The following is a 16102-nucleotide window of genomic DNA, read 5'->3' as shown; positions in this document are numbered from 1 at the left end:
TATTTTTCCTAACTTGGCTCAAATCACTAACCATTAATTTTAGAGAGTACAACAAGTGGACAGAAATGATCCTATGGCTGGGTCCTTTCCCCTGAGATCGATAATCAATGCTCCCTAACCAGAGGAATCACAGTATCGCTGCCAATGGCCTGGGATTCCTAAACTACCTGGATGATACCCAGGTGAGGGAGCACAGAGCTCCTGCCCTGCTGACCCACTGACATTCTTTTCCCTATCCTGCCAAAATCATGGGTTCTCAGATTCTTCTCTCTTCTTGCTTCTCCCGTTGGTATATATTTTTCTTTTTGTTGACAACAAACTGATGTGCCTGGAAATGGCTTCAAGTACCTATGCTCCACTTGGGATCATTTTAATACTTTTGCAGATGGTTTGAAGCATTATTTTTTTTTCCACAAAATGAGCCGTGAACTCTAAATCATTTTTGCTGGATTTCTGCACTGACATATAAAATACACCTGGGATGACTGAAGCCATTTTTTCAACGAGACAACAGTGTCGTTAATTAACAACAGAAAGTATACCAACTCCATTTGTCAAAGCATAATGACTATCCCAACCATCCAGGATACCTATCTTAGTTTGAGTTTCCCTGCAAAAGACACTGAGACAAGGACTTGGGTTACTGTGTGTTACCTGAGATAGTTCATTCGGGTGGTGATTCCAAGGAGCACCTGTTAGGGAGTAAGGAAAAATATGACCGAAAAGAAAAGAAAGCCAGTGAAGGGAGTGGGACAGAACAGTCACTGCTGGGAATCAGTCCCCCTGGGTATTCTAAGGAGACATGAATAATAATGTACTTCAGACCTGTCCCACAGACAGAAAGGGAAAATGGATATTTGTTTCTGATCCTAATCCTTCACTGGCTGAAGACTGCCCCAGACTTCACTTGCTAGCACTAGCATTTCTAGGCTGCTCTGAACCAGAAGAGTAAGCTTCCATAGTGCTGAACAAAGTGCTCTGGTAAAGGAGCTCGGGAATCCAGCACTTAACACGGGGAGCTGTCAGTGTGAATGGGAAATGCCCACCACAGGTAAACTCAGGGGTGCACTAAAAGCATATCAACATCATCTGCCATGGCAGCCAACTCCTCGCTTTTGTCAAACCACCATGTTCTGCTGATTCACCTTTTAAGAAGTCTCCTTGATCTCACCATCATCAAATACAATCTACTATACTCATCTTCTAGTCTTTATCCCACCCTACAATAGCTATCAATTATCTTCTGTGACCCCCCATCCCAACCTCCCCACTGTCCGCATCGTGGATGAGGCTCTCTTCTCGTAAAGTCATAGCCTTCACTGACTTGCCCTACCAGTTCCATCTTACTAATCACTAACTCTTCCAACTCTCCCTTTCATCAAACCGCCTGTTTTCTTCCCCCAGCAATGATCCCTCTCAGCTTTGAGCCTTTCCTATACAGAATGCTGCACCCCTGCTGGTCCTTTTGAGATCCACATAGGAACTATCAACTCTTTCTAAAGAGTTTCTTTGGTTGTGGCTTCCACTCTCCTCCTCTTCTGAACTATTCTAGTCCTGATGGCAAATAATGAGGTTAAAAGAAAAACAAAACAAACAAACAAACAAACAAAAACACATTTAAAGTGGTAGGGCAGGAAGCCCTGGCCAAACTCCTGTATCCAAGGGGCAGAAACTGAGATCAGTGCTTCTTTCTTAAGTTCCTCCAACATTCACTAGAGTGCCCACTAGCCAAATCCCACCAGGAACACATTTGTAGTAAATAAAGCAAGCTATCTTTAGCTGTCGCAAGAGGAAAAGTTCACTAAAGGAACTTGGGCATCCTAAGAGGAAATTACAATACGTTTATTATAGAACTTAATATCTGTTCTAAGTGATTCCATGGAGGGCCTAGGAAAGTAGAGGCCAGATTTGGAATAGAAGCTTTCAGGAAGTGGGGGCAATTCATGATCCTAGCAAATTTAACCTGGAAGGCAGAAGACTAAAGCTGACTTGGAGTGATCATTGGTAAAGCAGCAACAATCACTCATGTCAGTCACTAGAGAAGGGTGTTTAATTACTTCTGTGGTTGCAGTTTCCTTGTCTCCATCTTGCTTCATACATACTCAAGGAGTAGCCTTGTATGATTATTTATATTCTGTGAGAAGTATTTATGTTCAACTTGGAACTGCGGGCTAACTGCCTGAGCCATTTTTCACTTTCTCAAAAGTTATTTGAAAGATACCAGAATGACTTAAATCATTGTTGAAGTAATTTCAAATTTATTCTAAACTTAAATGCTAATATAAACTTTAACTTATAATGCATAACTCCACCTTCCTGGCAGGCATCATGCACATGGAAGGGAGTAACACATCTTGGCTTTGGACATAGGTCCATGAGCTCACAGTCCAGAAGGAAAGGCAAATGTCTAGGCTGACATAACACAAGCATGAAAAGTGCCAAAAACTAAGTATGGATAAGGTACTGAGTTATTGCATTAAAGAGTATTAAACTCCAGAGCATTAAACTCCATCTGGATGGAGGGTGGGTGAAGGTTTTCAGGGAGACATGTCATCTGTGATGGATGTAGAATGACTTAGAGTTGATCACCTGGAAAATGAAGGGTGGAGGATGCCCTTCAGCAGCAGACATACCATATATAAAGGTATGAGATGGCCTAGGGCTTGGGAAGCAGAACATACGTCAATGCTGATGAAACAAACTTTACTTAAAACTAAAAAATATTTTGCAATGGAATTTAATGAATTTTCAAACCTAGACTATGTTGTTATTACATTTTGCTGGTATGGAAAGAGAGAGTGTTACATGACCTATGACGTAAAAATCTATTGGGCATTGACCTAAGGAGAAAACCCAAGGGGATTAGGTTAGAATACACATATTTGATGGTGAAAGCAAAGGAAATAGGGACATACGCCACTTGATTTGAAATATTTTTCTCCCTGGTGGCAGAAAGTCCTCTTTCCTTTCTTCTGCCTCACTTTCCTAAATTCACATGTACTTCCAAGCTAAATGATATCAATCAGGACTCCCTGGTGTTGTATGTGATTTGAGAAAGAGCTTGGATCACCCAAAGAAAGGAAAAGGGTACTTCTGAAATACAGCAATGCAAACATGTTTTCTCATGTAAGCTGAGTTTTGAGAAGAGGAAGTAAATTATTCCAAAACATAAATATTCTTAATTATGGATCCTACTCTGGAAATGGTGTAGATAGCATAGAAACAGAATGCAAGTTAACCCAAAGTAATGTATTTAAGTGTCCTTCCCTTGACTATGAAAGACTGGAAAAATTTTCAGAAACTTTTCCTACTAATATACAAAATCCAAAGCCCAAATCATGGAAATAAAGGCAAACAAATTATAACATTATATAAGAGTCACTGAATTTTTAAATTTCTCATCCCTTGCCACATAAAATACACATATACATACATGTGTCTATGTGCATATAAAATTTACATACTGTTAATACTGAAAATCTAATATTAAAGTTTACTTTGTAAATACAATGCCCTAAAAGTTAATGCACTTTTCCACAGTCCTTCAAAAATTAATATATTATCACTATTTAGGACCAATTCATTTATTTCTAGTTTGAAATTGAAATGATCTAAAAATTAATGGTAAAAAAATGAGGGGTTTCGATACTACAATTAAAGAGAAGTATTAGTAATCTTAAACTTCAGAGTAGGAAAGCAATATTTAAAGAAAAAATTTCAAAATAAAAAACTATTTCATTAGAAAAACAGATGAACAACTAACTAGAACAGGGAAAGGATATGAATAAATCAACACAAAGTTAAGAAAAACAATCCACAGAGTAATACAAATAAGTGTTCCATGAACAGATGAAAAATGCTCAGCCTTTCTATTAAGTAAGGACATGCATGAGACACCATATTTTACACTATTTACGATGGCCAAGGATAGGAAAGCACACAGTTGACAAAGATGGAAGGAAGAGTCTTTTCCAGAATCCAGTCCCTTCCTGGTAGGAGTTCAACAGTCATTTTGGAGAACAAGGTGGCAACCATAAAAAATATTAAAGTTGCTCATTACCTGTGGCCTGAGAATTCTACTTGTAAGAATTTTTGCAACAGAAAAGCTTGTAAAAGTAGAAAATACACTTAAGAACCACTGTAGGAAAAAAAAAAAAACACAACCCAATGTCCATCAAAACAGATCTGTTAAAATATATTACTGATATATCTTTACCCACACATATACAATGGCGTTTCTTACATTACTTATGTGCTTTATATGGAAGATGTTCTCTTAATACATTTTAGGAGCAAAAATCCAATTGCAGAAATGTGTATGTGTATAAAATGAACCCAAAAATCCAATTGCAGAAATGTCTATGTGTATAAAATGAACCCATTTTCATAAAGTAATAATAAATCACTATTTGCATAGATCAAAAACCATACAAAAAAACCCCCATACATATGCTGTGTTTTCATTTTATTTTTATTTCATTTTATTTTTATGTCAGGTAGGACTTATTTTGCTTTAAGAGTAATTTCTGACAACAACATATACAGAGAATGTAACTCCTCATTCTTGAAATCTCTCCCGTATCTTTTGATAAAAATATCTGCTAGTACATTTGTATAAAACAGGTTTGTATAAAAATGTTATAATAAGCTTCAAGCCATGCTTTAGTAGCATAAAAAAGACCATTTGAAGAAATGATGATAAATGCCATTGTGATTTAAGTTATTTTCTTTAGTCAGTGAAAAAATGCCACATGATTAGCTCAGTGATGTTTCCAACTACACCATCATGGTGTTTAAATATGGTCACAAACCTCAGAAACTGTCACAGTTATCACAACTACATATTCCAGAAAAGAGGAATGAGAGACAGAGACAGCAGGAATTGGAGGGTAGCTGGTCCATTTCCTAGCATTGGAACCACAAGACACAACTGGGGACCCTGTTTGAAACACTCACGGAAAAAAACAAGCAGTAGTTAAAGACGTACAAACTACAATTTAAAACTGACAGTCAAGTGGCTTTTAAAATGTGTAGACCTGCCATCCTACCATGTTTATTTTGCACTGGAATTCTGTCCATTCAACCTATTACACTGGACATTCTTCCTTCAGGAGTCACTACTATCCTATCTCTAAGGCTGTAAAAGGAAGCCAGTTACACATACACTGAGTTTCATGAAATGGTCCAAGAAGGATCCAGTGCTATGCACAGAGCAGTCTCCTTATGTCACGCCTGCTCTTCCAGCCTAGTATTTCTCAACCTCACATGCTGACATTTTGCATCAGAGGATTCTTGTTGGGAGGGCTGTCCGGTGCTCTGTAGGATGTTTAGCATCAACCTTGGTTCCACCAACCAGATGCCAATAGCACCACCTCCCAGTAGTGACACCAGAAATATCTCTAGACATTGCTAAATGTATCCTGGGGGAAAAATTATGCTCCCCAAATTAGGTTGGGGAGCCTGGGTGGCTCAGTTGGTTAAGCATCCAACTCTTGATTTCACCTCAGGTGATGATCTCAGGGTTGGCAGATAGAGGCCTAAGGCTGGCTCTACACTCAGGGGTCACCTTGAGATTCTCTTTCTTCCTCTCTGTATCTCCCCCATGCTCTCTGTCTCAGATAAATAAATCTTTAAAAAATAAATAAATAAATAAATAAATAAATAAATAAATAAATAAATAAATAAAAATAAAAACTATGCTAGGGGGGCCTAGGTGGCTCAGTCAGTTAAGTGTCTGCTTTTAGCACAGGTCGTGATCTCAGGGTCCTGGGATGGAGACTGGTGTCGGACTCCCGGCTTATTGGGGAGTCTGCTGCTCCCTCTGCCCCTCCTCTCTGCTTGTGTTCTCGTGCTCTCTCAAATAAGTAAATAAAATCTTTTTTAAAAAATTATGCTACGTTGATAACTACTACTCCCTAAAGTATATAAATTCCAGTAAAACCATTAGTGGGGTTCAAAAGAAGAGAAGAAGAAAGAAATATACTGCAAAAAAAGCATAAAAATGATTAAAATAAACCTAGGTTGAAAGTTTTAAAAAGATGCATTAAAAGAAGCTTACTGGGGCACCTGGGTGGCTCAGTGGTTGAGCATCTGCCTTTGGCTTAGGGCGTGATCCTGGGGTCCTGGGATGGAGTCCTGCATCAGGCTCCCCTGCTGCTCCCTCTGCCTATGTCTCTGTCTCTCTCTCTTTGTGTCTCTCATTAATAAATAAATAATATCTTTTAAAAAAATCAGCAGCAGGTTACTGGATGCAGCATCCAGTATGCTTCTAAATGTGGATAAGGAGTTAGGATTGCCCTTCCTCTTGAAGATAATTAAACATATTCTGAGTTTTCTTAAGTGAATGTGTGGAATATCATTCCTTTAGTGACCAAACACACCTTATTTACCACCTATGTGCATGCTTATGGACTGGAAGGAAATACCTTGATTTTTTTTTTTTTAAGATTTATTTATTTGGGAGAGGGGGCAGAGGAAGAGGGCCAACACGGAACTCAATCTCATGACCCTGAGATCATGACTTGAGCCAAAACCAAGAGTCAGATGCTTAACCGACTACACCACCCAGGCACCCCAAATACCTTGATCTTTGAAATCAAAGTTTATATTCTAATTCCATCACTTCAAACTCTATGACCTTGAAGAAGTTGTATCTTCTCTCCATATCACATACTAATGTGTATAATGGAAATGATAATAGCTTTTCATGGGGGTTAGTACAAGGATTAAGAGAGAACAGAAGTAACACTCCTAGCACAATCCTATTATAAGGTAGGCAAATAAATCTTTTCATCCTTCCTCCTCACAGGAGTTAACAGAGGAAAGAACTGCAGGTGGAAGGAGTCCTGGGATGGCACTTTCTTCACTAAAGGAAAGGGACTTAAAAACCTCTGTTCAAGAAACAAGAAGACCAAGAGAGAGCTCTCTCTCAAAAAGAAAGGCAGTGGCCATAGAGGCAGGTGAGTGATGAAGCAGTAAGACTTGGCTCTAGTCACCTTTTGGGAATATCAGCGTGATTCGCTGCTGAACCGTATTTCTTTCATTCTTAATTTCACAAAACTTGATCGGGTTCTTCAGAGATTTTATGGTTCTTTTAAAATTACATACTAAGGAGTTAGTAGGGATCATATAACTTTATCTTTTTCATGTAATATACCTTAAAATGCTGATTAAAATGTTGTGCTCAGAACCTAGGACCTTATTTTGTCAAATATACTTTAAGTTTTAGAGCAGTTTCAGGTGCAGAGCAGAACTCAGTGGAAAGTACAGAGTTTCAATACATGCTCCTTCCCATACACAGGTACCACCTTCACCACTGTCAGTATCACATCAACATCAAAACCTAGTCTAAGGTTTTTTTTTTTTTTAAAGATTTTATTTATTCACATGAGAGAGATAGAATGAGAGAGAGAGAGAGAGAGAGAGAGAGAGAGAGAAGCAGGCTCCATGCAAGGAGCCTCATTTGGGACTCGATCCCGGGTCCCCAGGATCAGGCCGAGCTGAAGGCGGCGCTAAACCATTGAGCCACCCGGGCTGCCCCATAGTCTAAGGGTTTTAACAAATACATAATGACATATATGTACCATTTTAGATGACACAGAAGAAGTTCACTGCTCTAAAAAAATCTGTGCTCTGCCTATTCACCCTTCCTTTCCCCCAAACCTCTAATGATCACTAACCACTAATCTTTGTGTTCTCTCCATAGTTTTGCTTTTTCCAGAATGTCATATAGTTGGAATCATACAGTATGAGCATTGGCTTCTTTCACTTAGTAATACGTATTTAAGGTTTCTCCATGTCTTTTCATGGCTTGATAGTTCATCACGTTAGTGTTGAGTAATATTCCTTTGTCTGGATGGGCCACAGTTTACTCATCCATTCACCTACTGAAGGACATCATGGTTGCTTTCAAGTTTGGTGACTATGAATAAAGCTGCTATAAATACCTGTGTGTACATTTTTGTGTGAACATAATTTTCATTTAGGGAAATACCAAAAGAATGCAACTGCTGGATTGTATAGTAAGAATATGCTTAGTTTTATAAGAAATTGTCAAACTGTCTTCCAAAGTGGCTGTGCCGTTTTGCATTTCTACCTGCAATAAATGAGAGTTCCTGTTGCTCCATACCCTCACCAGCATGGGGTAGTGTTAGCGTTTTAGATTTAGGCCATTCTGATACATTGCATAGTGGTACCACACTGTTTCAATTTGCAATTCTCCAGTAACACACAATGTTGAGTATCTCTTCATATGCTTATTTGCCATGTGTATATCTTCTCTGGTGTGGTGTTTGTTCAGGTCTTTTGGGCGTTTTTTAAATTGGGTTGTTCATTTCCTTACTATTGAATTTTAAGAGTTTTTTTGTATATTCTGGGTAACAGTCTTTTTCAGATCTAGCCTATGCAAATATTCTTTCCCATCTCTAGCATGTCTTCTCACTCTCTTGATGCTTTCACTTTTTCCATTCATTTTCTCACCCCTCTATTCCACTCTAAATTTGTTTTCTAATTAAGTTAATTGAAAATCATTTTTTTTTTAACTGACAGATATGTTTACTTATTTCAGGCTTAGTGGAAAAACTAAAACCATCTTCTGTGGACCTGGTAGAGGAGAAAGAGGACAGACTGGAAGGAATGGCTAGCCTGTAGCAGTTAGATGAACGTATAAGCCAACGCCTGGGGGCTCCAGGAGGGAAGACAGGGGGGCCAGCTTTCCAAGCTCAGGTCCTTAGCTCTGCTAGTATATCAAATAGCATAAATCACCTCACTGTAAGACTGCATGTACACGCGGGTGTCCGTGTGTGAGAGTACACATCGTATTCAGAAAAGGTCTCAAATTTACATGTTTAGCACTGTATACAAATGAAGTCATTCATGTACAAAGAGATGTATAATCAATTTTATATTTAAAATACACACTAATTTTATAAGCTTTTTATTAATTATACTGGGAACTTCAGGAACTAGAAATATCCCAGGTCTCCATCCTCCTCTGAGAGGTCTGGTTCTCTCTAACCAGAGTAACTTTTAGTACCCTGCATACAAGTTATCAAGTTTTTTGGCTGAATTCCTACTCTTGGTTCCCAATTAGCACTCATCATTAACAATATATACAAATATGTTAAATAAAAAATATTTCTCCCCAGAAGAAATCCAATGGCTCCTAAGAAGGTCAAAGAAACTGCTTTCAAAGACTGAAAAGCAGAAAAGCAAGCAAAATTCATAAGACGTTCTGAGATTATTTTCCTCTTAATTTTAGAAGTTTAGTTTAATGACAAATAAAAAAGTCTCTTCCTAAGGAAATAGCACATGAAGATACGAAACACAAAGTTAAAGTTCGGAAACAGGCATATTAAAATGATATACATTTATGTATGGTTTCATGCTTTTCTTAAATCTACCCCCGAAAAAAAAAGAGGTGTTACCTACAAGCGTAAGGCTATGCTAAATATAGCCTACTTTCAAATCACTGTAAGTCCCAAGCACTGAGGCATTATGAAACTGATTATTACTAGTAGTGATTGTAATCAGCTGTACATGGGTGGCTATGGCCACTGAAGGGACGTCACATCTGAGAACACGCTGGTACAAGGAAAAGCGTTAAGAAACATACTGGGTATTGTACTATATGTTGGCAAATTGAATTTAAATAAACTATTAAAAGAAAAAAAAAGAAAGGTACTATCTCACCCAGGTGTATTTGGGGCTCTGAAAATAGACCTGAGTTCAAGCTTGGGGTTGCTACTTACTAAATATAAAACTTGGGCAAGTTATTGTCCTTCAAGCCTTAGTTTGTTTCCTGTAAACTGAAAACATCACCACGTAACTCATAGGTTTCTCTGGTCATTAAAGAAGGTAATGTATGTAAAATATTTAGCATAGTGTGTGGAACCAGCTGGGTCTCAGCAAATAGAGGTATTCAGTAAGACTGGTGATGTGTCAATTATGTAACAAACACTAATTAAAACAGCCACAACAACAACTCTGGAATAGAAGAGGCTGCATCTTATGAAGTTTCATTTACAAGCTTACTAGGGAAGGCAGAGAGCTTCACTCTCTCAGGCATCCCATGAATGACAGAGATGAAGTCATTTCCACTAAGTTTCCTTCCACTACTCAGAACCACTGAAAGGCGCTTTAGCCACACTGGCATCAGTTACAAATCATGTTGTACATTCATTCACTTAAAAGGTCTCCAGGAAAGACATCATTGGTCAGTGTTTTTCATAATAGTAAACGCCACTCCTGCGTGAAGGCCATGATTTTAAATCTTTCTACTACACAACATGCCTCAGTGGTTTATATCTCCATCTGTATCAGTGGTTTCACTATAACCATGATTGAGTTGAGCTGAGGTATCAGAAATCTGCAAATATTTACTGAGTGCCAACTATGCATTGGTTACAGTGCTAAAGACACAGTGATGAACAAAATTTTTACCCTTTGGGGAACTGATTACCTAGAATAGCGTTTTCCAATCTGTCTTTGTCATCATTTTACACCATGACCTAGTAATACTTATACAACATGACCTAGCAATACTTATACACATGTAAATGTGTATACACATGTTTATATACATATGTAAATAGTGACATGTAATATGACAGAAAACAATATTTTTACACTCTAATGTTTTCTTTCCTAATCTAGTTTTTCTTTTTTTTTTACATGCTGGTTACTACAACTAAAATAATTTTCGAGGTACTAATAGGTCACAGCTCACCATCAGAAACTGTGACACAGCTTACTGTGCCATGCCTCTTCTCTGCCCTCTGCACAATACTTGTTACAGGCCTCAAACAGTTCAATGTGAATACCCAACAAAAGTGTAAGTATGTTCAACAAAACATTTTCCTCTGGAAAAAAATAAAGTGAACAGTCTACAGTTTTTCTGAAGCTAAGATTTCCTATTAGATACCACTTGTTTTAATGGAATGCAACCAAAAATAATAAAGCCTCGTTTTAATGACCCTCTTGTTTATTCCGGAGGAAGAGAATGGCCAAAGTTGGTGCCAAATCGCCTCCAAACCCAGGATACATGGAGCAATTCAGCCACACCTTTCATTCCTGATCATCCTGAGGCATCCTGAACTGTCATAAAAGAAACAGTTGCATAGAACAGTTTCTATCACTTAAATTCTGTAAGACAACTCCTTCCCAGAATGAAAGGCAATAAAGCTTCATCAATGCTGACTACATTTATTTGGAATTTGGCATAAAAACTTTAAACAATTTTCACCCACATTCACAACTCTACCAGTCTAAGAAGAAAGAGACTGATGAGCAAATTAAGGGCAAAAGGAAGAATGTAAGAAAAATGTTTACCATATTTAAGAGAACAAACTCTCTAGCATCACACGTGGCACAATTGCACCAGTGTGATAAATTCTCATTACAAATCACTTTTATCTATTTAAGGTGGGTGTGGCACTGTTTGGCCAAACAGTGAAACTTGCTCAAAATGCTATCTGTATTTTAATGAAGCTGCATTTACTTTAAAGTAGGCCATTATTCAGAATAGCATTTTCAAAATTTTAATGAGTGCCTAAGTGATTCTGTTAGTAAGGCTTTACAGTATTAAACATCTTAGTCCTTAAGTACTGTCCTCGTGGATATAAACCTCTGATTTGTCTATTTAAGGTAGAATATTCTAGCATTTTGAATCTAAGAGTTGGAAAGAGTTTTCTTCCACACAAAATAAATATGTTATACAGAAGACTAAACTTTGCTTTATTTTTCTTAATCATGACCCCTGCCCACTAGGATAACACTAGAGTTGGTTATTTAAATGTCCATTATATTGAATCTTAAATTCTTAGTTCTTTCTGGTTCTAATCAGAACTCGATATTCCAATAATTTCAAATACTTGTCAATTTTAAAAAATTATACAGTCCCTGAGCTTTATATGACAAAATATGCCTTTTCCCAAAATGCCATGCTTACTAAATGGAAATATTTTTATTACATCTTTTCACTGTGTTTTACATGGTTAAAGAGGAATGGAGGAGTAGAAAAAGGGGTAGAGAGAAGGACAAGTACCAGGTGGATTTTTTACCCAAAACTGTATTTCACACAAGCATAGAACAATAGTAATCATTCTAAGCTTATTCATACTGACTGCAAAGAAGACAGAAACTTAAAATTAATGAATCTATAAAAGTGCAGTTTTTGGAAACGAAGATGGACATTACCCCAGAGAAGGGTCTGTTGAAGGGCCTGCATCTGTTTTTCTACAGTGATTATCATCCACTGCCTCTGAACACGTCTCCTCTGTAGCTAAGTCATGCTATTTTTATGTCACAGGGGGAGATTTTTGTTTCTGAAACTTGGCTTAACCATAAAAGGAACTTGTATTAAATTAAGTATATATTTCCTAGTCCCACCACAGACCTAATGAACCAGAATCTCCAGAGAAGAATCTGATTTTTTAAGTGATGGCAAATTTAGGTCTTTGGCTTTCTGCCTTTCTGCTGGGCAGCATGCTACCAGTGCTTCAATCAAACCAGCCACACAGCCACTCTGATACAGGGCTGATGGCTTGAAAAATAAAGCACAGGACTAAATTCCAATAGGGAAGAAGGGGACAGACCAGTAACAGCAGCCATAAAAAATGTCTCTCTAGGTTTATAAAATTCAACCAATAGGATCAAAAGTCTAAAGAGTAAAATACAACACAAACCCAGGCCTACATGTCTCTCTAGCATCATCTGAGGATTATCTATATATTCCAAATCTTCATACCACCATGGGATTTCGAATTTAATAACCATCCAAAACATGGCACAAATCCCCAGACACATTTATATTCTTGGTCTCCTGAATAATACTAATTTAGAATGAAGAAGGTTTATTTTTTTTTAATTTCTATTTATTTATGATAGTCACAGAGAGAGAGAGACAGAGAGAGGCAGAGACAAGCAGGCTTCATGTACCGGGATCCCAACGTGGGATTCGATCCCGGGTCTCCAGGATTGCGCCCTGGGCCAAAGGCAGGCGCTAAACAGCTGTGCCACCCAGGGATCCCAGAATGAAGAAGGTTTAAAATAAAGACTGTTTTCCATACAACATTCTGAGGTAGAGATCCACATCAAATTAAAGAATTACCTTCTGAAGATCCTTCTGTCATTTTCATTTTATTTCTACTTATTATAAATTATAATCAAACAAATTTCATCTCTGAATTTAACCATTTTAAAATTAATATACGAATACACATATCAGGGATGTTAGCCAAAAACTGATTCAGCAGCTGTGTGTTTAAGTAGTAAGAGCAGCTCAAATAAATTCTGAACCATAAATTCCTCTGAGGAAAACTTGATTTTTTTTCTCCCTTCCTTGGGCTCAGTCTTTCTCTTTTGGCACATTCTGCTCATCATACAATACTGTATACATTCATAGCACTTCATAAATAATAGGAAAATAAAATGATGTCTGTAGACATAGGCCTGGAGGGATCAATTCTTAGGCATAATTCCAAAAGTTGACTTTAACCATGGGCAAATTATGCTAAATGTCCTCAAAATGTACTGCTGAAATATCTTTATTTTCAAAACAAAACGTATATAATCAAAATGTGGTCAATATAGTTGGTCATTGTGAATGGTTAAGTGTGTCAATGACTGGAAACTAAAACATTAACTTCATCTATTTATCTCCCTATTATCTAAAATCTCTAAAGTTGTAACCACATTTTGAATAAAAAATTAATCAATTCCCAGTTTCTTATGATAGTAGGGGGAAAAAACATAGCGTGGGTAGTGCAAGAGAATAAGCCATCCAAAATTATTTGGAATCATTTAAACATTCATGTTTCCTTGCGGGTTTTCTTTGGAGACTGATCAAATTACATTTTTAATAGAATTGTAATGAAGTTCATTTCATTCTTTAAGTAAAACTACCTGACAATAGGGAAAAGAATCCAATTTATGTTCAAGTTCCAATTTATTCAAGTAGTAGGCCAGGGATTTTTAAACTGGCTACAAACAACCAAACAGGTAGATAACCCACTAATAAGTAATTCCTTCTTCAGCATAATAAGTGTAAAACCTCTCAACACACTGAAGATTGAGATTATATCCTATAACCCTTGGCAAGTGCAAGGCATGTACGAAGTTACATAATCACACTTGGAAATTCACATGTCTTCCTATGACTGTTTAGCCCACAGGCTTCCCCTTTCTTGCCACTACAATCAGAAACAAGAAAGTAACAAGAGCAGAGTTTCTGCAGAAATCCCAGTCCATGGAGTCCAGCTCATCCTCACAATAACTGTAAAATAATTTACATTCCATGTGATGAATAACTAATAATGAGATTAAAAGATGGGAATCTGAACTAAACCAAGAAAAGAAGCAGAGAAATCTTTCACTGTTTAGTATTATTTAGCAATAAAAGTCATAGATAGAAGGAGAAGCAAGTATGAAACTAAAGAGCAACAACAAAAAAGCTGGATCACAACAGATAATGTCTGGCTTGCACAAACACTGTTTCTGAACTATTTGATGGTATCTCTCATTATCTCCTAATGACATGTATCTTTTAATGAAGTATACACAACAAAGTTTATTGAGACTAAGGTCATACTTTGAACAACTATCCATAAATATACACTGGCAGGTCACTTAAAAATACTATGTAACCTGGGAAGAAAATAAAGGTGCCCGTATTTGTATTCCTGACCAACCATGCACTGGGTGGGGTGTTCTAGGATAAAGTGAAAGAAAGGCCACACAAGGGAAATGCTCAGCCTAAAAGAGAAATGTACTGGGTTCATTACTGTTTGACAGATGAAAAGAAGAATCATGCAAGAAAGGAAACCTAAGGTTTCCTGTATAGGGAAAAGAAAATAGCTATTAAATTCGTGTGGCACAAAAGAAGAAGCCTAAAGAATAAACACTGGGAGTTTATGTGTTGAAAACATGTTATTACATGTAGAGAGTCACCATGACTCATGGCCATCAAATGAAAAGACATCACTGAAATCGTATTTGCTATGTTGGATAAAAGGCACAATTTTTAATTACGATAAACCTTCCAGAATATTGCTATTTCACAACTATTTGGGGACATACATGATAAGAATAAAGGTTAATTTTCTACCAGCAAACCTCCAGTAATTCCAGTCTCCATTATTAAAGCCACCAATTTCTCCATCTTTCATGATTTTACCTTTCTTGGATTTGGCTCCAATCTTCAGTTTTGATGGCCAAGCAATCTGCGTATTTGTTTCCTCCATGATCTGTAACAAAAATTAAGAGAGAAAAATATTGATTCAATTAAGAACTTGTATTTACAGATAAAATTCTTCTTAAAAAATTTATTTTCAAGTCTTTAGTCTCATGCTGATAAATGATCTCATTTTGAAACAACGCAAAAAAAAACTTGCTGAAAAGAGAGATTCATTTTTATAAGCCTTTAATCTATTAGAAATATTCAAGTATATTTTGTTACTCCCAGTGTTCCTCTCTGTTATGCTTCAGAGTTTTAACATAGAGACAACAAGACCAAAAGTACATGAACAAGTAATTGACCCCACTTGACGCCAGAACTGTCAGAGATGCTTGTGCTGAATAAAATTCCCCAAGACCATTGCCAACAGATTGCAACACACCAAACATAATCCTTGTAATACAAAACTACGTGGGTTAGGCCATACTAAATGAAGACTTTTTTTTCTGAGAAAAAAATTAATAACTTGCTTTGGGCACATTTGTATTTCATTAAAATCTGATGAAAAATCTCTCTAAACACGACATCATGTCGTAAGGTTGCATTCCCGTCATCCTTTGCCTGGTGCAAAATGGCATCTTTGCCACAGTTCTTTTCCACTTCTACGCGGCTAACGCAGGCCAGGGTGATTAGGACCCAAATGTGCAAAATGGTACAAGAATAAGTGAGGGAAACTACCACCAAGAGCAAAAGCAGTAGATGGTAAGTAAGAAAGAGTAACCAAAAAAAGTTCATCCTTTGTTCTTCTCTACTTTTACCACATGAGTAAGACTAGATTAATGTTTATGTTTGTACCATGAATACAGAATTAACCAAACTGACAGAAAAAACAAAACAAAACAAATTAATAGGTGAATAAAACTAGCACAC

General features: G+C 37.1%; 1 protein-coding gene across 7 annotated transcripts in view; it reads right to left on the bottom strand.

Moving 5' to 3' along the window:
* Positions 1-16102, bottom strand: part of BICC1 (BicC family RNA binding protein 1) — a 271309-nt gene that overhangs the window by 98171 nt on the left and 157036 nt on the right. For all 7 annotated transcript variants that reach the window (XM_072823153.1, XM_072823154.1, XM_072823152.1 and 4 more), the window contains one exon: positions 15173-15242. In XM_072823153.1, coding sequence (XP_072679254.1) covers positions 15173-15239 — 67 coding nt within the window. In that variant the 5' untranslated portion in view covers positions 15240-15242. The remainder of the gene's footprint in view (positions 1-15172; positions 15243-16102) is intronic.

This window comes from Canis lupus, chromosome 4 (assembly GCF_048164855.1).
Source record: "Canis lupus baileyi chromosome 4, mCanLup2.hap1, whole genome shotgun sequence".
Taxonomy (NCBI): domain Eukaryota; kingdom Metazoa; phylum Chordata; class Mammalia; order Carnivora; family Canidae; genus Canis; species Canis lupus.
Note: the sequence above shows the minus strand (reverse complement) of the source record. Positions and strands in the feature narration are given on the sequence as shown.